The 24,266-nt window shown below is 38.2% G+C and overlaps 1 protein-coding gene across 3 annotated transcripts in view; it reads right to left on the minus strand.

Annotated features, from left to right (window-relative positions):
- prdm1 (PR/SET domain 1) overlaps positions 1-24,266 on the minus strand; it is a 107,386-nt gene that overhangs the window by 14,611 nt on the left and 68,509 nt on the right. For 2 of the 3 annotated variants that reach the window (XM_008120719.3, XM_008120706.3), the window contains 2 exons: positions 13,188-13,436; positions 3,130-3,249 (listed from right to left, as the gene is read on the minus strand). In XM_008120719.3, coding sequence (XP_008118926.1) covers positions 3,130-3,249; positions 13,188-13,370 — 303 coding nt within the window. In that variant the 5' untranslated portion in view covers positions 13,371-13,436. Of the gene's footprint in view, positions 1-3,129; positions 3,250-13,187; positions 13,437-15,000; positions 15,316-24,266 lie in introns of those variants that run through there. The other variant, XM_008120701.3, reaches the window with a different exon arrangement.

Below are 24,266 nucleotides of genomic sequence, written 5' to 3' on the forward strand. Positions count from 1 at the left end.
GCTGAATATTCAGTGACTCTGCTTTAAGAGGCTATTTAGGACTGCTAGTCAACAAGTGGATGGTATTATCGACTTAAGGTCTGACTGTGTGCGAGCAATAATGCAGTGAGTCACTTTGGCAAGGGCTAATTAGTCTGGTTATGTCACAACCAAGTCTTTGTTGTCTCCTTCTACCTTGCCACCACTACAGCTTCTCCAATCACCATTTCCTACCACCGCCTTCTAAAGTTTTAAACAAATATCCCCCACCCCATTTTTAAAGTAACACTTGTTCATACTTGGAATGAATGCCTTTTGTTGAAGGTCTGGGTGTGGTAAGGTGACATGTGCATGTTGTTAACTAAAGAAATCTGAGGGCAGGTCAGACTTTGCGGTAAGCAATGTACTTTCCCTCCATGAGTAGGTATGTTTACAAAAAAGTAGGACTGTATCAGGCAGCAAGAGAACAAATAACATAGCAATTTTGGGTTTCTTTTGTTTTCCAAATTGCCTCTGGGATTAACATAACTGAGCAAAGATAACTTCATAGTTTTGTACCCATTGAAGGATCGTTTGTTGTTTTCTCAAATAAGAGATGGGCTGGCATGTTATAGCCAGGGCCACAAAAGGCTATTTGTAGTCCCCAAAATAATCATGGTCAAATAAAAATTATTTATTTAGATCTATTTCCCACATTATTTCAAGGGCTCTGGAGAAATGGCAATATGCAATCCTTGTTTCACTTTAGTGTCAACAGTTAGTTAGGTGATTTCCAGAAGGCCACCCAGTTAAATGTCACAGCTGGGAAAAGGATTTCGGTTTGGTTTTCCCATGTCCAAATGCAAAACTGAATAATTCTCCCCTATGTATGTGTGTGTGTGTTTAAGCACATTCAGTTTCATCTGAATGCTGTTTGATGTAAGGATCAACCAAGAAGTCATTAAAAAAAAGGGAATAGCAACAAAGCTGGCCTTTTAACACAGGCCGTAAACACCAGAATCACTCTTACTTCCTGTCATTTGAGGCCGAGGAAATACATGTGGCTTCATCAAAGAAGCTTGAGCGATTTTGCGGTGTTTTTGTTATGAGAAGGATGGAACAAAGCCTGAAGAATCATGCTCACAAGAGGAGTTTGTTAGCTCCAATTTGCAAACTTCCAGGAACTCAAAAGGTTCCACTGCCATGCGGGTCTATTACAGACAGAAGGTACTTTTCGAGGTTAGATCAAGTGACTTCCAGTCACCTTTCCAATGCGAATAAGCCTTACTGTATGTTTTCCTCAACACACACACTGTACTACAATGAACTCTCATGGCCTCATAAAACTTTATTTTGCCATCTCACCAGACATTTCCATGTATCGTAAGGGAGATTAAAAATATGCTGAATCACACTGCGGCAATTACAAGAAATGACATCACCTTGGAGTTTGCACAGCGTATCTGTGCCTTCTGTTTTTAGAAGTATAATCCGAAAGTAGCCCTTATGCTTACATATAGCAGATGTTCCTGTTCCTGCCAACCACACCAGGATGTCTTTCATATGACATGTGGGAAATTATCTCCCCAATTTCCTTTGCATGTGTAGGACTCTTTTTCAAGCCCTGAAGGAAAGAACCTTCTCCACTTGAGGCTGTCTGATTTCTGAGAATCAACACTATCATTTACTAAGGCATTTCAGGAGGCAAGTATCACAAGCATGATGTCAGCTCTCACACTGAAAGTCTGGAACAACATCCTGTTAGGTAGTCACAAGTCATAGTCCAAGATTTTCTGAAGTGATCTAATGACTAGTCTCCCTGCTACTTATTTGAACCAGCTGCGAGTTGCAGTGAATTATGCTGGCAAGTAAATATGAGCTGCCTAGTTTAACAAGGCAGCTTCAGAATCCAGGTTACTGCCGGCAAGAATAGGGTTTACACACCACAGCTACAGCATTTGCAAAAAAAAAAAAAAAAGGAATAGGCACTGGAGTGTTTGAACACACTACTATAGAATACACATTAAAACAGAGAAGATTAGGAGACACCATTCTCTTGACATACTAGCACAGTGGTTCTCAACCTGTGGGTCCCCAGATGTTTTGGACTTCAACTCCCTAAAATCCTAACAATTGGTAAACTGGCTGGGATTTCTGGGAGTTGTAGGCCAAAACACCCGGGGACCCACAGGTTGAGAACCACTGTCTAGCATTTTATAAGCAGAGAACTCCTCATCAGGAGGCAGTCCAGAAAACCCTTTAAGCTCACAATATGTTTGAATCTTCTTTGTACTTATTTGTATTTATACGAGGAAACCCTTAAATAATAACAAGATAGATTAGAGCATAAGGAGTGTAATGTTACTTTAGGTCCCTGGATATTTAGCCATGTAAAACACCTGTACTTTAAATACATCTCCAAGTCACAACAAATTCATAAGGCAAATTAAGTTAAGAGGTAACTATCCTACGAATGAGTGCTCAAACCCAGCATTAAGTGCAATTTCCCTCTGTCACGATTATTGTGAAGGGCCACCCTGTGCCAGCAGGCTTGGCGGCATTTTAGGAAGTGGCCTCAATAATTTCTATAATTGAAATTAGGTTCAAGGTAAATAGTCTTTTGCAATAGTGTGGCATTTCAAAAAGTAATTAGTCATTTAATCAACTGCCGAGTAAGAGGTTGTGAAATGCTGCTAATTAGCTTTTAGAACTGTACTTGGTCAAAAATCATAACAGGAGCAAATGAAATGGTACATGATGACAAAATGACTGGCATTGTATAAAACTGAAACTATTTGGGGAGGGGTGTTTTAAATCTGATCTAGCAATCAGACATAGTGGAAGTTCACATGAGAAAGCTGTAGCTGTATAACATGTTTTTAGCTTTATTGTGATTTTTAAAAAGTGTGTGCCATGTGATATAAATAATAATAATAATAATAATAATAATAGTATTTATTATATTACTTATTATATGTGAATAAAAATACTGCTCTCCCTACCATTCTCCATCCAGTATTCACTTGTATTTCAATTTGCACTGGTGCTATTTTGACATGGAAACGTATGTGATTGTGAGGGCAATGGAGTAGGCTTGCTATCACATTTTATTTTATTAATTCATTAAAATAATTTATAGTAAATTTATAGTAAAATCCCACTCTTACTTACCCGCCAAAAATATTTTCTGTTTGCATCCTTAGGAACTGTGTCATTGGTATAGATTTCACCAACCAAGGGTCCAAAGCGTGTTCCTTTGGGGATAATATCTTTGCTAATAACACCAATAACCTGGGGGGGGAGGGGAAAAGAAGAACTCGGTGTTAGATCATTTAAAGAATATTCATGTATCCAAAAAAATACAGGTTAAATGATGTAGAAGAAATAGTTATTCCAAAAGGAACTATTCTTAAATGTTTTGGACATGTGCTATGTTGCTGGAAACCCCTGAAAGTAAAAAATAGCTGTTCTCTTTTTCTTTGGGCCTAGATTGACATATATTTCAAAATGTTTAGCATTGAATTTTGCTGGTTGTTGTAAGCTGCCCTGAGTCCCCTCGGGTGAGAAGGGTTGGGTAGATATGTTGTAAATAAATAATTAAATAAAATAAATAAATGTTATAGACAGAAAATAGTGTGCTAAATTGAATAAGGTTTGCTCTAGTTAATCTGCTCCTATAAAAATACTTAGGAACAACAGTTTGGAATTCTATTAGACTATGAATTATACAAGCACTTCCTCATGCAAATAAACTTCAATGACATATTATAAAAATCAATTTGAATGATGGGAGAAGATGAATATGGAGAGTCACTAATGACTAACAATCTAATTTCTAATCCCCCACCCCAATTATATGCAAGTGACATATGACCAGTTGTCATCTTTGGTTACAGATATCTACAGTATTTCACTTATTCTGAATTTATTCAAGGAAGTGCAAGACTTTTCATAAATACTCTGGAATGTCTAACTGTAAAAACACTGGCTCTTTCCTCCTTCCTACTGTACTGATTATATATAAGGACCACTAATCAGGAATCAGTTGGCTATTTATTAGAAAGGCAGTTTTGTCAGTCTCCTTACATACTGCCTAGTAAATGGGGTTTTCCTTCCCCACCTTTTGCCTCCTCTGCCAAAACATAAGCTAAATTTTAATTTGCTCTAAATACTGTACAAACAACTGAGTATCTTAGCAAACCAGGAAACATGAATAAGGGCTTTAAAAGACTGATGTCTGCAGTTTAAGTGGAAAGTGGGGGATGAACAGAAGACATTTGTTCCACAGACTTAGTAAACATTCATGTTAAAGCTAATGAGTCATGTTCTTCTCACACTACTGACTGATTTCAAAACGCCTGCCAAAATAATGAGAGGATACAACTGCATTATGGAACCATTCTACTTCAGTCTGAAAATAAGTGTATTAACTAAAATTGTCACAAACTTCCTCCTCCTCCTTTTACTTAGGTTTACTTATTGTTAGATATCTTTTAGAGGACAAGTGCCACAGGGTGGGTGACTCTCATAGTAGCAAAATTCCTCGCAGTAGCAGCAAGTCCTAGGAAGCAACTAATCTCTGATAGGGATATTACTTGTAACCATGTAGATCTATCTTGTACAATGAACTTCTCTTGAGATGGGAGAATTCAAAATGACTGTTTACTGATTGGTCTATGGATCGTAATAAATAATGTTGTTGTTAAATCTATTTATCATACTGTAGACCTCAATTATTAGTGAACAATATATAAGATTTCTTTTGACAAAAATAACTAGATAAGTTGTCATAGAACCAGTAATAAAATAAGGGTACAAGAGGCAACTCTTCCATTTTATTTGTAGAAAGCATGATTGCTTCGCAAGCAAGAATGGTGGGATTTGGTGGCATTTAACTATACACATGCTTGTCACTGTTTTAACTATCCTTTTCCAGCTTTGGAAAATTTCAGGTAGATGTGCACCGCAAAGCTCCAGGTAGGCCAAGTGTGGTGTCCATGATTTAAAAGGACACCTGGTTTGTCCTTTTACCAGACTCACTAAAGTCCAGATGGTGCTCCTGTTGCAATTCCTTTGAGCTATGTAACACTCACAAACGCCAACAGACAAAACACTTGAGACCTTATCTCCAACGCAAACCCATTACTATGATGTTTCCTAAAGAAACTGCTAAACGGTTGTTGCATTCTGTACTTCTCTGTTAAACAGCCTTTTCCTCCCCCAAACTACAACTTCCAATATTCTTTGGGGAAAAGACTTGTCTGTCAAACAAGGTTAAGTCATCAAAGTGGAGGAATTTTTAATGGGACACGGGCTAATACTGAAATCAAATATTCTGCTTCCCACGAGGTTGACTGATGAATTGCCTACAATTGTCTCAAATATGAATTTGAAATCTTTTTTTTAAAACAGAAGAAAACGGTAGTGAATCTACATAGAAGAGGAACTTTCAGAAGCAAGTACTGAACAAATAGGAGCATGTCCAATGGTTGTGCATATTTTTGTCACTTCTGTGCATTTTTCATATAGGTGAAAAAGGCAGATGTTCTTCTAGCTTTCCCCATCTAACTTCATTTACATGTTGTTCAACTTTCAATAAAAGTCCATAACTAGTATATGAAGTGTACTTGTAAAGAAAGTTTTTGCTCTTACATAGTTTTAAGCATGCAGAAAGGGACTGAATGAGAGAGCACAATATTTTACTCTTAATTCAAACATGGGCTGAAGTTTACAGAACATCTAGGAATCAGTATTACTTGGAACCTGTCAAATAGAAACAGCAAGGGGTTTTTTGTACACTCATTCAAAGTGTTCTCCAACAGTATTTTGTCCTCTGAACAGAGTCCCTTAAAAGATTATAATATGTTAGTCCCATAAAGTACAGCATATGCATGAGTGGGAGAGTGATAATAGGTGTCCAATAGATATGCCAGCCTATTGGGGAGCCAAATTGGGTGGATAGGATGCAATATCCAGCTCTCTTGTTCTGTTTCCCTTCCAGCACTAACCACATGGCTCGACCTGCTGGTTCTCTCTCTCTTTCATTCTGTTGTGCCTGATGAATACACTTTCATGGTTGTTAGAGAAAGTACACCATCTTCCCAGTTTTTTTAATGGCACCCAAATGTCACTTCTTATACTATTGTTGGTGGAAAGCCAAACACAAGTTCCATTAGTGAGAAATAAAAAAAGCCTGGGTTGCTTGTTGTCAGTAACTTCACAGGCAAGAATGAATGAATGCATCCGAGAATAACACAGATAATCACAACGATACTGTGTTTCCAGGGAATACCCATCATCTTCTGTTGAAATGAAAACAATTAAGAGCCCAGTGGCACCTTAATGATGTATTATGGGTTATTTTAAGGAATCATCAGATGCATTAAGTGCTATCCCAGGTTACTTGTTTTCTAATACTGTATGTGACTTATGAGGGGAGAAGTTATATTTGTATGAGGGAGGTGGCGATCATGCATTCAGATGCCTGAGAAGATGAACGCTGAAAGTAAAATCCTGATGTAAAACGTTCAGATTACACACAACAAACATTAAAAGCTTGTCCAGAAAGGGACTTACTTGATGGGCCTCTGTGATGCTACACTGTTTTAACACTGTAAACAGCACACAACTCTGTCACAACATGAAATATATTCCCGTACTTCATAAATAGTAATTAAGTGGATGCGTCAGCAAATGTATAAACTGGTTATATCTACATTATGCTTCCAGGGATTTATCTATATGGTAAAACCAAGTAGCACTGAAACAGAAATCCTAAATATTACAAAAGTGCAATAGAATCTTGAGATTTTGCTTAAACTAGAAAGAGGCTATTTAGGATTCACAAGCACATGTTACTATTCATATCATGATAAATAGCAATATTTTATTGCCATTTTAAAGCAATCCCAATGGCCGTTAGTATTACATACAATTCAAGAGAATTAATTGCAAATCTCGAAACAGAATTATGATTGATTACTGAAGTGCAAGCATAAACTGAAATTTCAGACTTGTCCACAAGGTGTCATTAAGAACACCTGCTTTGTAACGATGCTGCAGCAGTCTAGCAAACACACGGAAAACTCTCTAAAAAGTAATAGACACTATTATGGATGTTAAGACTGCTGCTTTAGCTTCTTATCTCTTTCAGAATTTCACATCAGGATCTTGTGGGCTTTTGAAATAGTTCTTACAGGTGGTATTATGTTATATGTATAAAATAGACTTGAATGATAAACGTAACAATTCATTACCACATTTAAAGCTACACCAATGCAGAATTCATAATGCAACCTTACTCCTATTTCTTTCCATAGAAATACCAGATTGGGTCCTACAGTAATTTGTTTCCCATTCATGCATAGAACTGGAATACCTGAAGTATACAAAGCCATTGAAGGGCATTATTTTCTGTTCCTTTCTACATGAGGTGCATTTCCACTTGGCATGAACTAATGACACTGACTTTATCCTATCTTCAACTTGCCAGCAGCATATAAAGAATGAAGGGAGGCTGTTGTTTTCTTTACTAACAGAAAGTAGCACTTTTCTTTAGGTATTTTGAGTGTGGAAGTCAAAAAGCACTTCTCTGCTAAATGTATGGATTACTCTTCTGCTATTACACTGGCCTCAAGTTGTGCCTGCACTCCTGTCTTTGATGAAATAGACTATTCAAGACCTTTCCAGAGTTGCCAGGGATTCACTCAGCAAATCCACCCCTAAATGAAAGTACTGTACAACCTTTTCCCATTTCCTCTAAAGCAGTGGTTCTCAATCTGTGAGCCCTCAGATGTTTTGGCCAGAAATCCTAAACTGGCTGGGGTTTCTGGGAGTTCTTGGCCAAAATACCTGGGGACGCACAGGTTGAGAACCACTGCTTTAAATGATCAGGTCTGTGGATCTAATACTGATGTTGCAAGGTGGAGTGATGGCAGTGGACAGGACTATCTTTGTCCCCTTTTTGGGGGGGATGCCAGCTGTATTCTTTCCAAGTATAGCCTTTTGGGATGCCAGCTGTACTCTTTCCAAGGAAAACATATCTAGCCCAGGTTCTCACGTGTTATCCATGCCATAATCATCTCTCATCCAGATTACTAAAACATGGTCTAAATGGGACTACCCCTGAAAGTTACTCAGAAATGATAGCAGGCACAAAATGCAATAAGCAGTTTTGTTTGGTGTTGCTGTTATACTCCACATGATACCAGCCATGAATCAGCTTCCCTACATTTCTGAAGCTGGTGATTTTGAAAGTCCTCCCTGGTTTGGAATCAGGTTATCTGAAAGATTGCCTTCTCCTGTATGAATTTCCCTATCACCCAGGAATGCCGATATCCTATCAACTAGAGAGGTTACACTGGTAAGCAAAAGAAACATGGCATTTTTTACAGCTGCAACCTGAAGGTTGAACATATCTCTTCAGGAGGCCACATCCGTCTCTTCTTTACCAGGCCCCTGCCACTTAGTTAGCAAAGCCTGCATTCCTCTGTTAAGCTTTTCTTTCAGTGCTCTCTCTGATTCATACCAAAGAATATTTGTATTTTCAGTTCATTTTTTGATGTATTTACGTTATTACTCTGTTTTTATCTAACTTATCACCTTGAGTGCCCATGGGTTGGTTGAATCAATTTGTAAATAAATACCTAAAGGAACAAATGAAGTCAACTTTAGAAAGAGCACATTTGCCAAAGCCAAGAGGAAGACAACTGCTGGAACTAACCAAGAGTCCTAATGAATTATTGCTGGAGCATAGCTACTGTAGGCCTTCTTCTATAAACATGTCACTGCACAGTTGAAAAGATTCAATGCTGTCATGCGTCAGCTGTCCCTACAGAAGCTACTTTCCTAGATGCTTTATGAGCATCACCGACCTTTTAGCTATTTCACTACATTTGTCTTTGTCACTAGACTGTGCTACAGAGCACATCCTGACAAGTTGCAGCTTCTAGATGAGAAATAGTATTCCAGTTTTCTATATTTAGTATTTTCTTCAGAAAAAGAGACTATATGTATCTTGATATCTTATTTAATATCTTCCTTATTAGAAGGACAAACAAGCACAGGACAGAGGTAGTTAAAGTCACACATTGTTGGTTTTTTTAAGTGGGCACTGACATAACACTAAACACTAAACATTCAAACAAGTAGGAACTGGATTTCTATGGCCAGGTGTTGAAGTAAAAATGATTTAATTTTAGCCCCCTGTTAATTTCACCTCCACTTCCCTACTGCTACTATGATGCCTTGTTCTGAGCTCCTTCTTTTGAACAATACACACTTTCATTCCTTTGTTTTTCAGCAACACTGAATGAAAGGATGAAAAGAGGTCTTACATCCTATAATTTATTCTTTTTAAGAGGGTGGAGTGAGAGGAAATGTTTTCATATTGTTTCCGTCATACATAGAAGCAGGAACAGAAATAACAGCTGGCATTTATGCACAGGGAAGATACATAAGAGTTTAGCTCATGGGTCACCTTATTATTTTGTATGAATGCCTACACAGATTATGTTGATCTTCCTTTTGAGAGGAAGGATGGTGTATGCATTATTAAAAATGGCAAACATTTGAAATTATACCAGCCCTCCTTAAGTGTAGCTCTAATAAACAAGCAGTATTATTTTATGTGGGTTGCTTTTGAAGACAATGTTCAACTGCACTTTGTACAAAAATATGACAGCTAAGTGATAGTAACTGTGGCTTCGCACATTTCACCAAACCATAAAATAACCACATGGGTTCCCAGGCCGAATTCAAGTAATTTAAACAGTCTTAAATAGTTGGATCAATGCTATCTCAATGGCTGTCTTTTCCCGATAATCTTCAATGGAAACCATTCTGTAGGTTCCTCATGATGATCCTAGATCAGTGGTTCTCAATCTGTGGGTCCCCAGATGTTTTGTCCTTCAACTCATAGAAATCGAAACAGCTGGTAAACTGGCTGGGATTTCTGGGGATTGTAGGCCAAAACACCTGGGGACTCACTAGTTGAGAACCACTGTCCTAGATAGACTTTTTCTATCATGACAGCTTGTATTTGGACTTGAGGCCAACTCTTCTGTAGTAGCCCCCCCCCCCCCAAAATGCATCATTCTTTTATTCCTTTGGCTTTGATTTATACATCTGGCTCTTACTTTGTTTTAATGTTTATTATTATGTATAATACTCTGCACTGCATCCAAAGAAGTGCATTTAAATCCACAAAAGCTCAAGCAAAAATAAAAACCAGTTAGTCTTAGAGGTGCGACTATACTCCTTTCCCCCCCTTCCCCCCTTTTTTGAACCTGGTATTTCTTTGAAAACTATTGAGGACTATTATTTTAAATGGAAAATAGTGTAGTTTGGGAGCTTCACCTAAATAACTGTATAGGCAGGCAAATAAATAAATAAATATTCTGTGGACTATTTATAGTACAAGATCAGTTGCCTATTAGTGGTTTGTACTTATTTCAGTTGAGAGAGATGGTTTAGCAGTGAAAACCAAATCAAAGAGCTGAACATACCCTACAAAGAATGCCCACAATAAACAAAGCACCAAACAATAAGAACTGGAATAAGCAGCTTTAAAATCATGCCAACTCATTTTGTAACTACCTATCTAACTAAAAACAGCTTCCTAGGATAATCACCAACAAAAGTAATCCACTTGACATTCTGTGGTATACCTTTCTTTTTCAATGAAAGGTGGGGTTGTACACTTAGTAAATCAACAAAACCCCACCTTTAAAAACAACAACCCCCAAATCCAGGCACATATAAAACACAAGGAAGGTCTTCAGGCTTTTGAAACATTACTCTAAATACAGTGCTTAATGACATCAATCATATTTCACAAGCATGGTTTCCTCTGTAAAAACAGCACATTGCTTGTGTCATTACATGTGAGGTGCTTTGAGTAATCTTTTTTTTTAAAAAAAAGTTCAGCTGTCAGAATTTAAGAAAATTCTTTAGGCTCACATAAACTTAGAACTTATTTGTAAGCAAGCATGAGAATTATGGAACTATATTAGCATTATGCTGCATAGGAAAACAAAGCAAAATTCATGTAATTGCTTCCCTGTTAGTGGGAAGAGCCAAAAACAAAAAAAATTAGCTTCTAACGTAAGGACTTTAGTTCAGTATCTAGCCATGAGATGCGGTTTGAACAGCTCACAATCTTTCTGTCCATTCACTCTCCCTCCATCAAATATTGGTACTACCCACAAAGCTTGCAAAGTATAGCTAAATGTGAGGCAGCATACAATGAACACATATATTCTAATTCTGAAGGTAAAAGATACAGAATAAAGTAGGAACAAATAATTACAAAGATGGTTAGAAAGAAAAGGATATGAAGAGCACTGTCTACCCAGAGGCTTCACATATTCAACCATTTATGAGAAATACCAGCTACAGGTTGAGTATCCCTTATCCAAAATGTTTGGGAGAAAAGGTGTGTTGGAATACCTGTTTTAGCCTATATATGTATAATGGGATATCTTGAAAATGGGAGCAAAGTCTAAACATGAAATTCATTTATGTCTCATTTAATCTTATTCACATAGCCTGAACATAATTTTATGAATGTTTTAAAAATAATTTTGTGCATGAAAGTACACTGAACCATCAGAAAACAAAGGTATCACTATTTTAGCCACCCATTGGACCATTTCAGAACTCCGGATAAGGACTGCTCAATCTGTCCTGTTCCAAACTCAAAGCCACTGTATGAAACCATTTTGCCAATTGTTGTGACAAGAAGGCTATAATGTAAGAAGATGCAAAAATTTGGCAACATGGTGCAAGCAGGCTTCTTTTAATTAACTCTGCTTGTGATGTAGCAGTGAAGTTTAAACCAAACAAAGGCACTCATAAACAGGTGCGTGCACACACAAGGAGATAAACACAAAACACACACTTCATATTAAACCATCAAGTTGCTTCATCTGAGTTCATGCTGAGGCTAATCAGTCAAGTGCCAAGTGTACTTCACATAGTATTACAACTTCATCACCTGTTACAGCTTCATCATAATATGCCTGGAACATTTCTAAAGCTTCTCTTTCCCTGAGCCTGTTAGCGGGGATAATAAGTCTGCTACGAATTCCCTAGGCACTCCAACTACAGTGATAACAGGGTACTGATTTCTATCAGCAGAAGGTCTGACCCTTATTCTCCATGTGAGCCTTTCCATGTTATTTGTTTTATAATATTTTTAATAACTACAGGAAGGTATGAATGTATACCTTTCCTTAGCACTGTGGTCAGTTTATTTAACCACAGTAGAAGCACAGGTTATAGCAGTTCCACCACAAGTTGCAGGACAGGGACAAAAATGCTGGGCTGTCCCTACCATTATTAGCCAGCTGAACATCACGCCTAACTATAATAGCTACTCTATATGAAGGAAGGAATAAACAGGCAACCAATTGCTCATCCAGGATAATTTTTCTTCAGCCCTTTTGAAACAACAACAAAGAATGTAGCTACTCTAGAGAGAAGGAGTGAAATATACTTGTGTGTCCAGCTACAAATAAGGGCGTACTACCCTAGATAAACAAGTCACATAAACACAAGGTACTGGTTAAGTGATCTAACCAAAGGTTCATCACCTTAGAAGACCAAAATGATATAAAAACCTACTAAAAACCTCAGATCAATCATTCAAGAACAATCTGCCCATTTTAATGCCTCATATCTTTACAGCAGAGTAGAGTGAACTATACTAGTTCACTGTCTAACCCAGCGACTAAGAAGATTCCATACCTCACAACCTTTGAGGATGCCTGCCATAGATGTGGGCGAAACGTCAGGAGAGAATACTTCTGGAACATGGCCACACAGCCCGAAAGACATACAACAACCCCGACTAAGAAGTTCATATGTAAGACCATCATTCAGGTATGCATGCTTGTATCCTTTACTGAAAGGATGAATTCTAAGCTACTTTAGGATGAAATTTTTGGAATCAACAGCATTTAAAGCAATTTAGGGGCAACACAAATGGCCGTATATGAAAGATAGGCACTATGTGACAGACACAAAGCATTTTAACATTTTTATGCTGGATACGAGAAATTAAAGCTGACAATTATGAAAATTTTCCCCAAGTTTCTAGTATGGTACTTCCTGCTTTAAAAAATTGTGCTGTCGAAGTATGACAGAAGAAATCAAAAGGACATTCCCACTTCCAAGATCAATGCTATCTGCTGCCAGTCTGCACTCATCCTTAGTGAACACACTCTTACCTCTTTGTCATTTTCAGCATATTTGAAAATCAAGTTCCTTGGCAAGGAAGACTCAGCCTGGGTTATGGGGGTTCCTTCTGTTCCGGGCTCCGTGAGGTGATCGTTTACAATGTATGTACACTTGTCTTCAAATTCAGCCTCTGTCCATAGAGTCATATCAGCATCCTTCATGTCCATTTTCATTATCAACTTTGTTCCTTTTCTCAGTGCTCCGTGATTCACAATATATGAGTTACACAGTGTGGCAGCCTGGAAAAGAAAATCACATTTACTTCTCATTCTCTTCCCAGTATCTCTAGCAATGTGTCACTCTGAGGGCACCGCAAGGATCGAGGAAAGAAGAGCCTGAATTGCTGTATAAACAGAGGTGCCTTCCCTGAAGTAATAGATTCAAGACTTGGGGGAATGGCAATCATGATAATAATAATAATGACCAAAATAATGCCAACATTTTACATGTTTGCATTTGTGCACAGGATCTTTGCTAAATAACTGAATGGGAAGAAAACTGAAAACTCGAAGACTTCTGTGCGCTAGAGAATCTCAGGAAAATCTCTCTGAAAAGTGTCACAAACAAGGAAAGGAAAAGGAAGGAACTGCTGTCTGCGTCTGAATGGGCTAAAAATGGAAAGTGCAGCCTGGAAGAGCGGAACCCAGCCTAGTCTTTTCCAAATGAGGAAGGCTGAACTTTCCCACCAGCTTCCAACACACAAACAACTTTCAAAAACAACACCCCCCTCCCTGCTGTATTGACATCCTCTTATCTTCTGGCATGGAAAGCTAGGGGAGACTACATCCTGGCAGCATCGGTCCAGAAACAACCTTCTGAAACATTCACCAGGAAAAAAACCAGCACCTTCACCACATTAAGAATGAAATACAAAGTTCTTAAAGAAAGGATTTTCTGAAGTGACAAAGCTCCTTTTAAATTCTGTTTGGTGACAAGCTCAGAGAATGGCCCCTTGGTTCAAAGCCAGCTAGGGAAACATACTAAACATTCAAAGCCAGACAACTATTTCTCAGCCTCAGCCTTTCTTCTAGAGGCAATTGACAAAGATATACCTTACAGGGTTGCTGTAAATGTTACTACATATTATTCCCGTCCCTTCCCACTTTGAAATAAAAACACTATCATTTAAATAAAGCAGCATAGTAGTATTATCTTGGGGGGGGGGGGACTAAAATAGAGCAGCGTAGTAATATTCCATTAAGAAAAATAGCACACACTGTTCAGGGTTATAGCTAGCTCATCCAAGAGTCAGCAAACCAATTTACCTATTAGAAAAATACTTTTGTTTTCCTTGCTATAATGTTACCGAATTAAATGACAACTGAAAGCTTCGAACTCCAGCATTGTGTTACTAATACTATCCAAGGTTTTTGTTTGGATTGAAATAAAGTTCAGGTCACATTTACAACAAAGAAATATTTGGCGAAAGACAATGTTTCAAAGAACAAAGTTAGTTCAGTTCCACACTTCACAGCTTGTCACTTTGGCAGCTTCAATTGCTCCTCACACAGTGAATTTACAGGCTCGATGAAACTGATTCCTCATAGTCAGGATCTATGTAAACTAGGCTTAACTTTAGTAGGCTTGGAGAAAAAAGTCATACTGAAACTCAGTGAACTGGCAGTTGCCACTACTAGTGAAAAGAATTACTCATCAGAAAAGCAAAGGTCCCTTAAACTTGAGAGAGCCTCCAAGAAAAAAAAAATGCTTCCCATTTTCAACACATTGGATGCCATATTCATTCAGATAACTGATCAGAGTCTCTGTCTCCTGGATTCAATAAGGAGGAAGAAAGTTGCTTACCAAGGTACAGTCCACAAATATTTCCAGCTGGCAGCACGGCGTTTCAGGTAAGTCTCACACATATCTACAGCGTAAACATTTCTCCTGCCTTCCACTTCTTTGGTTCAAGTAATACTGACTCACACCTAGAGACTTCCCTCTTTTCCTTGCGCTGGCCTCTCTCCGCCTGCCTCTCTCTTCTCTACTGTCAGACAGGTGCTGCTGCTTTAACTTCTTTGAACACTGTTACAATACTCTCAGTCTGTGTTAACCAAACAGACTCTTCCTTTCTCCTCCCTGTTTAAGGTTTCTTATTAGCCACTCATCTCTGATTTACTAATAGTCAGGCTGCCAACAGCCACAGGGGTGTGGCTATCTATACCTGTCTGTAACTCACTTATCCAATGAAACTCTGATCCAGTCAAAAGGAATTTTTCCTTTCTACAGATCAACCCAATACAGATCTTGCTCTTACACACACACCCCTTGCTCACATTCGCTTGCAGCTAGCGTCGTCTCAGTCTCTAAGGGGAAAAAGTTGGTGGTGTAAATTACTATATAATCATGGGTCTTCTTAGAAATCTGTCACTTGTTTCACAGAACTACTGGAGTAAGTCGAAAGCAACACAATTATTGCATCTGTCTTTTTTCTATCTCTGGAGTAGTTCTTTTAAAAACATTTTAAAAGATTTTTAACAGTACTAAACCTAATTCTAAGATAATATTGTTATTCAGTTTCATGCAGTTTGGATTTTTTTTTGGGGGGGGGGGGATCTTTTCTGCATGCCTACCCCCTCTCCATGTCAGCTCTCTATTTTATAATGTAATTCTATACAATGTCTACTTAGAAGTTAGAAACAGTTAAATTCAATGGGACTTATTTCCAGGAAACCAAGTGAGCATCTACACTATAGAATTAATGTAGTTTGATACCACTTTAATGGCCATGGTCAATGTCATAGAACCATGGGAGTTGTAGTTTTACGAGACCTTTTGCTTTCCTGGTCTAAGAATTTTGGTGCTTCATCAGACTACAACTCCCAGGCTTCCACAGCATTGAGCCACAGCAGTTAAAGTGATATCAAACTGCATTAATTCTACAGTGTAGAAGCACCCAGAGTATAAAAGAAGAAAAACTGTATGTGCTATTTAAACGGACATATTTGAAAATAAAAAGTAGCTTTCTTCTTCCCACGTTTTTTGCAAACAAGGACTCATATATTAAACAGTAAAAAAAGAAAAGCTCAATTATTACCAAGTGTATTAAACATGATCGCTTAAAGCACCAGTGTTAATGACAAAAGTATTGGTGGGTAGTAATTATAGGTAAATGCACTCTTGCCATTTCTTTTTCCTCCTGTTCATGTTAGTATGCCGTCTTGAAGGAAGGACATCCTGTGATGATGGCATACAATGTCCTATTTGTTTGTTATGAAGCACATAGACCTTGCATTCCTACTTCTCATTACCAAACAAAACAAATGTCTAACTTCCTTCAGTGGTCCTGGCTTTTTACTGAGACATCCTTCAGCTTACAAGAAGTTATAAGGATACATAGCTCCATTTATAGTCACTCACAATATTACAAACACCAGTCGGTTCACCGGAGGACAAGTCTCCTACTTTTCCTTTTTACATCACATCTGCAGACATGTTTTTATCATGCCTTTCCTCTTACGTAGGCAGAAACTTGTTATGACTTGCTATAAAAACACAATAATACAAGTACCTGTTTATGCGAGAATTTATATTACTCAGAGAAATAATCGGCTCTTTTATTGTATGTAGTTAAAAGCCATTCACCCCGACACATTTACCACTCCATCACCCGCCTAAGTTCTTACAGAAGAAGGTGAAAGGGATTATTTGTCATTCTAAGTGACATGGTACTGAAAATAGTACATATCTGTGTAAAGACCTTTGGCATCTTCTAATAGAGAAGTACTCATACCATTGGACATAAGTAGGACAACAGCGCCAAACAAGTGTCCTGGCTTAACTGTTACTGGTACATAATTCCACAAGAAAGGTGGTAAGGGCATCACGTTGACGGGTATAAAGGTAATTGGATATGCAGTAGGAAGAAACATTCGTTTAAAGCAAAGAAATCCAGCCACCTTGACTCTGATGCTGGGTAATGATCTGATGTTGACAGAGAATTGCATGAGAATTACTAGACAGAGAATTGCATGAGAATTTTAGAGAATTACTAGCCACAGAATGGCTTCTTAAAACGTTACTCTGTGTTGGCAAAGAAACACATTTGTATAGCCACTCAGAAATGGGGGACATAGTGGTGGTGGGGAGCAACTTGGTTAAGTTCAGTTTTATCACACTGCTCAAAGCAATCCATGACTTCTTCTCCATTTTATCAGATTATCCTACATACTCGTAAGTATAGAAAATGTATTTAAAAATCATCTCCAGAAAACATGAACCAACTTATTCATGGATCAATGTGGCAACTGTATCTTAACTTTTATCAAAAATTTTTTTCCTTCTCTGAGCATAGCAGTGAAAGACAAGATCTTAGTCCTTCCCAGGAGAACCTAAATTAAACATTGACCCCTCTACTCTTCCCAGGAGAACCTAAAATAAACATTGACCCCCTCTACTCTTGCTGCCGTAGTGCTGTGCCTGGCCTTTTTTAATGCCTTGGTGGGGAAATAGCAATGGTAGTTGGCCTCCTCAGTGGACTCAGTACTTTCCCCTCTCTGTGGAGTCTCCGGTGGCCTAGGGGATAAAAGCCTTGTGACTTGAAGGTTGGGTTGCTGACTTGAAAGCTGCCAGGTTCGAATCCCACCCGGGGAGAGCGTGGATGAGCTCCCTCTATCAACTCCAGCTCCATGCGGGGACATGAGAGAAGCCTCCCACAAGGATGGTAAAACATCAAAACATCCGGGCGTCCCCTGGGCAACGTCCTTGCAGACGGCCAATTCTCTCACTCCAGAAGCAACTCCGGTTGCTTCTGACACGAAAATAATAATAATAATAATAAATAAATCTGCGAAATGACCCTTGACTTATCCATGGGTCCTATTAAATCTGTAATTTTAGCCCCATAACCTGTCCTCAACTTATGCAGTAAATTAAAGTCCTAACCATGGAGCCAGTGACTGTCTGAATTCAGAAATCAGGATGGCCAATGAGGTGCTACTGTACATTGCTCCACTAAGACCTGTGTGAACAGATCACACAGACTGCCTGCCTGGACTGGCTGCTTCCCACAGCAATGTTACCGATCTCCTGTGGTGGGACAATGTTAAGAACGCTGAAACCGACCTTGCTACTCAACATGCTCCCTATAGTGCTGCTAAGCATGGGAGGCTGACCTATAGATGCAGTGAATAAAAATATTAAGGTAACAGGAAGGGGCCCCCGTGAGGCAGAAAAGCAATGCAGTTAGTCATATTGAAGCCACCTCTTTCTCCCCACACATGTACCGAGAAGTAAGTCTCATTTTGACATGAATAGGTCCCAGAGGTGTATTTGTTCCTGAAAATTTTATAACAGATGTGATCGTGTTAGTAATGTCATTCTCAAGTTGCAAGAATTGTATGAAAACGTGGTGGCTGTTCAGAAGGCAAAGAAGTGTCCTAATGATATTTCTCCAATATCACTAGTGATCTTTTATTGCCATGTAAGTTGTACCCAGTCAAAGCTGTAGAACACAAAATCCCTGTGCCCTGATAAAGCAAAAAAAAAAAACCAAAACAAAACAAAAAAACACAGCACAAACACATCACAATTAGGTTAGCACTATGGTAGCAAATACTATGAGAATTTTGCCCCTTACACATCCATGCAACCATTCATTTCCCAAGTATTCTACATTTTTATAATCATTCTTTTCTCGTCATATGTCTTTAGAAGAGTGTTGACTGATTTGCAGTTTGTTGTTTTTGCATAGGATTTGCTCACAAACTGCAAGCACTATCGTCCAGAATTTGCAGTCTCACTGTGGCTCATTTCAGAAAGAGGACTTTTTAATCATGTTTTCATTTTTCCCTCTCTGCTCTCAGAAAACCTCAACTACCTTATTAGTCAGCACTTCTCTCTTTGCAGTAGCTCTCCGCAAAGCATGAATGGCAATAACAGGGCTGTGATGTCAGAAACACTCTCCCCACCCCAACCCCACTTCCTTTGATGCTATCACCACTTCGGCTCAACCATCAGCTTTGACAGCAGGCTCCCCCCATAAATCTCTCTCTCTCTCTCTCTCTCTCTCTCTCTCTCTCTCTCTCTATATATATATATATATATATATATATATATATATATATATATATATACACACACACACACACACATACATACATACATACAGAAAAGGAGGCATGATGTAATCAAACTGGCCTCAACTGAGGAAAGTTTCAATAAGATTTTGTAGGGGTGTTAAAGTGCAAAAGAGATTAAAGCCCAGCCATTTTCACATACTCCTCTTCCTTATACAAACAATGCCAGGGTAGACGGACCACATCAATAGCAGAAACAAATCCCTTCATTTCCCCCCACTTCCTCCATTTATGGTTGCAAACATTCACAGAGTAGCTCTGGTCATGATTTCAGCACTGAAGAGCCAGGCTTAAATCTGCTTTCATTTTCATTTCATTATATGTTTTCATTATTGCAAATCTTGATAGATGTCTGATGGGGTGAAAGGGAGAAAATACATCTGCAGTTAAGAACTATAATGCTTAAAGAAAGGTGTAAATACCTCATCCAGTCTCACAAAAAACAAGCTATCCTACAGATTTCAAATGTCATTTTAAGAATGTTATTACTCCAAAGTGACATCATGTGATAGAAATTTCCTTTCTACAGAAAAAATAACAATGCATTTCCAATTTACCAGAAATGTACAAATTGCTTGAACAACACAAATGTCTGTAGCTTATAAAAGCTTAAATAGAATCCCTCGAAAGTAACTTACCTAACTTTCAGTATCTTCTTATAGAACATACTGGATTACTTGATCATACCACTTCCAACTTTATTTTGAATATGTTTTGCTACACCAAGTGCATCTATGAGAATATTCTCAAACAACATGAAGCAATAAAATTACCTGATGCCCAAGTGATTAAAAAACGCCTTGTGCCACATTAATTTATCTCATGGGTAGGAATCAAAAGACTGTTCTATTCTAGTCTAGTCACTGAGGGGCCTTAAAAATACTGTGTAAAAAGTGTTATATGAATTAAGTGGCAGTGCAAATTTATACGTATCTACTCAGAAGAGTCATATTCAATTCAGTGGAGCTCATTACCAGGTATAAGGCAGTACAAGATTGCTCCCAAATCATACAATGTAAAAATGTCTGTGGAACAATGTAAGAGGTTATCACGTTCAGTGCATCCAATACTTGTTACCATATCCATCAGTAGTAACAATCCAGGATGATACGTAGTTCTGACATGCACAGATGCTATACCATTAAGAAAAAGCTATATAACATCTATTGAACTATTCAGCATTGAGAAGGGAAATCAAATCTTTTCCGGTCCTGTTTATGAATGCCCATGTCTAAATAAATGCTTTGAGCATTAATTTAGAAGCTCTATGCTAGCAGTGGTGTTTGTCACGTCTGAATGGACCCTACAGACTTATTCTGCTTTAAACATTCCTTTTTGCAAGGATAACTATAAATTTTTCACTGTAAGTTCTCAGCTAGATTAGTTACCACTGTGTTAATAAATAAGATATATCAATGATAGTGCTGCCATTTCCTTTTGCCAAACAGTTTTTATGGCACTGGGGATACCAATACCACAACTATGTAATTAGTATTAATAACACTAATTTCCTCAAGGTCTTTGAGGCTTTTTAAAAATTGATCACTAATTCATCAAACTTCATGAAGAATCATGGTTAGCATGCAGCAGTTTTGTCAATGCCTCTTTCCAAGTCAGTGCATTAGCTATATAATTTAAACCCAAAGAGTTTCTGTCCATTGTATCATCTTTCAGTTCAGTGCCTTACACCTTCATTGTAGTTAAAACAAGGGTATGTGTGTGAGAGAAGCAGGTAGGAGGACACAAAGGTTTCTTAGAATTGAAATTAGATTGATAGATAAAAAGGAGTGCCTCCATTAGATTTAGAAATGAGCAATAACAGCTGTCCTTAAGAAACAAGGTTTTGCAACCTTTTTGTTTTTAAGCAAATACCATTGGGGGAAATGCTATAATGTCCATGCTGTACTCTTATTATTATGATTAATTCAAAAATCCAATTCTTGACTTTAAGCAGAATAAAATAAAGACATTTAGAAAATGCCTGCCTTGGCTTTATTTCCCTTCATCATATCTGCGTATCGCAAGGACTTTCTCTCACCTCCCAGGGGAGACAGATCCAAATTTTTGGCAGTGATAGTGGCATTCTTTTCCAGCTGGTGAAGTGAAATGTATAAATATGATAGATTAATCTGTCCTCCTTAAAGAGATAGCACTTGTTCCTCTTTCCCAAATGTCGTAAATGTTTATTTTGCAAAATCCAGGAAAGCTTTTAAAACAAAGAGAAGTAGGAGATTCCCCCCAGAACTATGCATTCTTTCTTATCTTTTCCTTTATCAACAGGCTATTGTTCTGCCAATGGAGCTGACTGAGGAGGAGGTTAATGTTCAAATAGGTGTTTTTCGGCTCTACTAAAGGTATATAGGTTGCTGACAGAAAACCATCAGAATCTTGAGCTACTTCCTTAGAAAGACAATAATATGTCATGGGGGGGGCGGGGAAGAGAGCATTATGTGACTGTTAGAAAATATCTAAAGATTGAACCTGCTTTTCTTTTTTTCCTTTTTTGTTGCTTTCCCTCCTTGCACGTCCCAAAACAATAACTTTTAAAGAAAGACACTGTCCCCTGGAAGAGATAATCCCACAATGGAGAGTCCATTAGAGGTATTAAAGCACTGGCACCAGCTCGTCCTGACAATAGACAATTAAAGCTGATAAATCTGAACTACTTGTTGCTGTTCTAATTCCTTGTAATTGTGTGCTGCTTGCTCTGCCTCCTGCACACAGGGATGAAGCATGCTTCCTTAATCTCTGGAGTACCTGACCTAGTTACTATGTGGTCTTTTCAGGACCTGTCTTCTTCCCATCTGGACCTCTTTATTCTCTCCCCCCCCCCCCCCTGCCGCCACCTCCACCTTCCAGCAAAGCACTAAGGGCAGCTAGCATTAAAAGGAGAAGAGGAAATATAAGAACTCAGTGCCTTGATCAATATTTCTTGAGCTCCAAAGAATACATTGTCCTGCAAATAACAGCTAATGATGGCCAGCACTAGAGATTAAACAGCGCTTTCTCATCATTAAGTACTCAAGTTGTAGAACCTATAGGCAGATAAGTCAAAGGGCTTTATTGGTTACTGGCTGTCCAACTGGCATATTGTACTCTCATGTGCTCATGTAAACACACATATGTATACTTGTACATCTAAGCACCAGTGCATAAAGGGTGTGTATTGTTTTTAGATGTTTGTGGTATTAATTGTCTCACTGGTTTTTCAAGTAGGCTATTTACTTTTTGATTGAATCCTTTTTTGAACAGCTAACCAACATACATGCAAACACTCATCTTGATGGGGTACCAGTGGTTTGATGTGTGGGTTGCTGTGAGTCTTTCGGGCTGTTTGGCCATGTTCCAGGAGCTTTTGGAACATGGCCATACAGCCTAAAAGACTCACAGCAACCCAGCCATGAAAGCCATGAAAGCCTTCAACAATACAGTGGTTTGATCATTAGACTATAACTCTGGAATCTTCACTCAGCCATAGAAGTCCATTGGGTGACCTTGGGCACGTTACACTCTCTCAGTCTCAAAGGAAGGCAAAGGCAGACTTCTTCTGAAAAAATCTTGCTAAGGAAACCCCACTATAGGTTTGCCTTAGGATCTCCATAATTTGGAAATGGTTTGAAGGAACACAAAAACAACAAACTCATACTGATAATACTTCCTTGTACTTTTAAAAAAAAGTTATTTGTCTGAATTTCAACTTGTGTGGTCTGCAAATCAGCAACCTTAAATCCCATGCCATTCATTTCTAGCTTTTATAAATAGGCCGTTATTTATGTCTGTTAATGTGAGTAATAAGAGTGGAAACTTTGAATATCTGGGGTTTAACCAGATTCAAAACAGAATATAATCCTCTTGTAGAGACTGATTAATAATTTCAGGATGCTCGAGTTGGCAACATAGGAGATCAGAGAAGATGATCATAACAATGCCTTCTGGCTTTAGAAAAATTAAAATTTTTGTTTCTTAATTTTTCTTGAACAACAAATGCATAATTACTGTCTGTTTTGCAATTAGTAGTACTCTTTCTCAATAGTTATTAAAATCACACTATGTCCCATTACGGCATATCTTTGCATGCCAGGAAAAAATCATTTTCAAAAAATGTATTATTTTTTAATGTGTACTACCACTCAATATATTGAACATTTTCTGGACCCTTTATAAACACAAACTTCTCTATGCTGCAGTGTACCGAGACTAAACAGTTACAACACCCACTCACAGCCCTGTTCCCAATTGTGCTGTTTGCTGGGGCTTTTTTTCTGTTGTTACAATTCAGATCGGCTGTCTTGAGTGGTTGGAGAGTATCATTCTTCCACTAATGTTTTTACTAATTTCCATTTTTAAAAATAACTTTTTAAACAGTAAGCCAATGGAGTCTCATTTCCACAAAGTGCTTCTAAAGGGGAAAAGATCATTCTAAGTGTCTTTTTAATTTTTTCTTACAGTTTCATATCAGTGTAATCTCCCCACCCCACTAATAGCACATTTCTTTTTAACAAGGCTCGACATTCGAGAGTGCAACGAGGACACTCCAATTGACAACTCAGCTTGTATTTCAGCATATGGAGCCATAGCTCATGAAATAAATGGGAGAAGTGCTTTGTCATAAAAAGGAGGGAACAGATTGTTGTAAAGAATGCCCTGGATCTTTTGTTTCCATTTAGGATAACAACTGGGCTTTGCAAAGAAAAGACAACAGGGCAGTTCATACTAAATTGGACCTGCCAACTGCTAGTTAGAATATTGCAAATAATTTACTCTCTATGATAAAAGCAATGGCAAGCAACACCCAGCAGGGGCCCAGCTGATAAAACTGTGTCAAAACTCAAACCATTTGTCAACTGGGAAGCAAGGGAGCGAGCTGAAAGATGGACTCAGGAAACAGAATTATCTGGAGCAACACATTAACTAGTATAAATACTAAAGAGGGGGAGTAAACGCATTTACTGGGCATTATCTCCAACTAGCCAGGAAGTCACTCACGTAACT

The sequence above is a fragment of the Anolis carolinensis genome, chromosome 1 (assembly GCF_035594765.1).
Source record: "Anolis carolinensis isolate JA03-04 chromosome 1, rAnoCar3.1.pri, whole genome shotgun sequence".
In the NCBI taxonomy this organism is placed as follows: domain Eukaryota; kingdom Metazoa; phylum Chordata; class Lepidosauria; order Squamata; family Dactyloidae; genus Anolis; species Anolis carolinensis.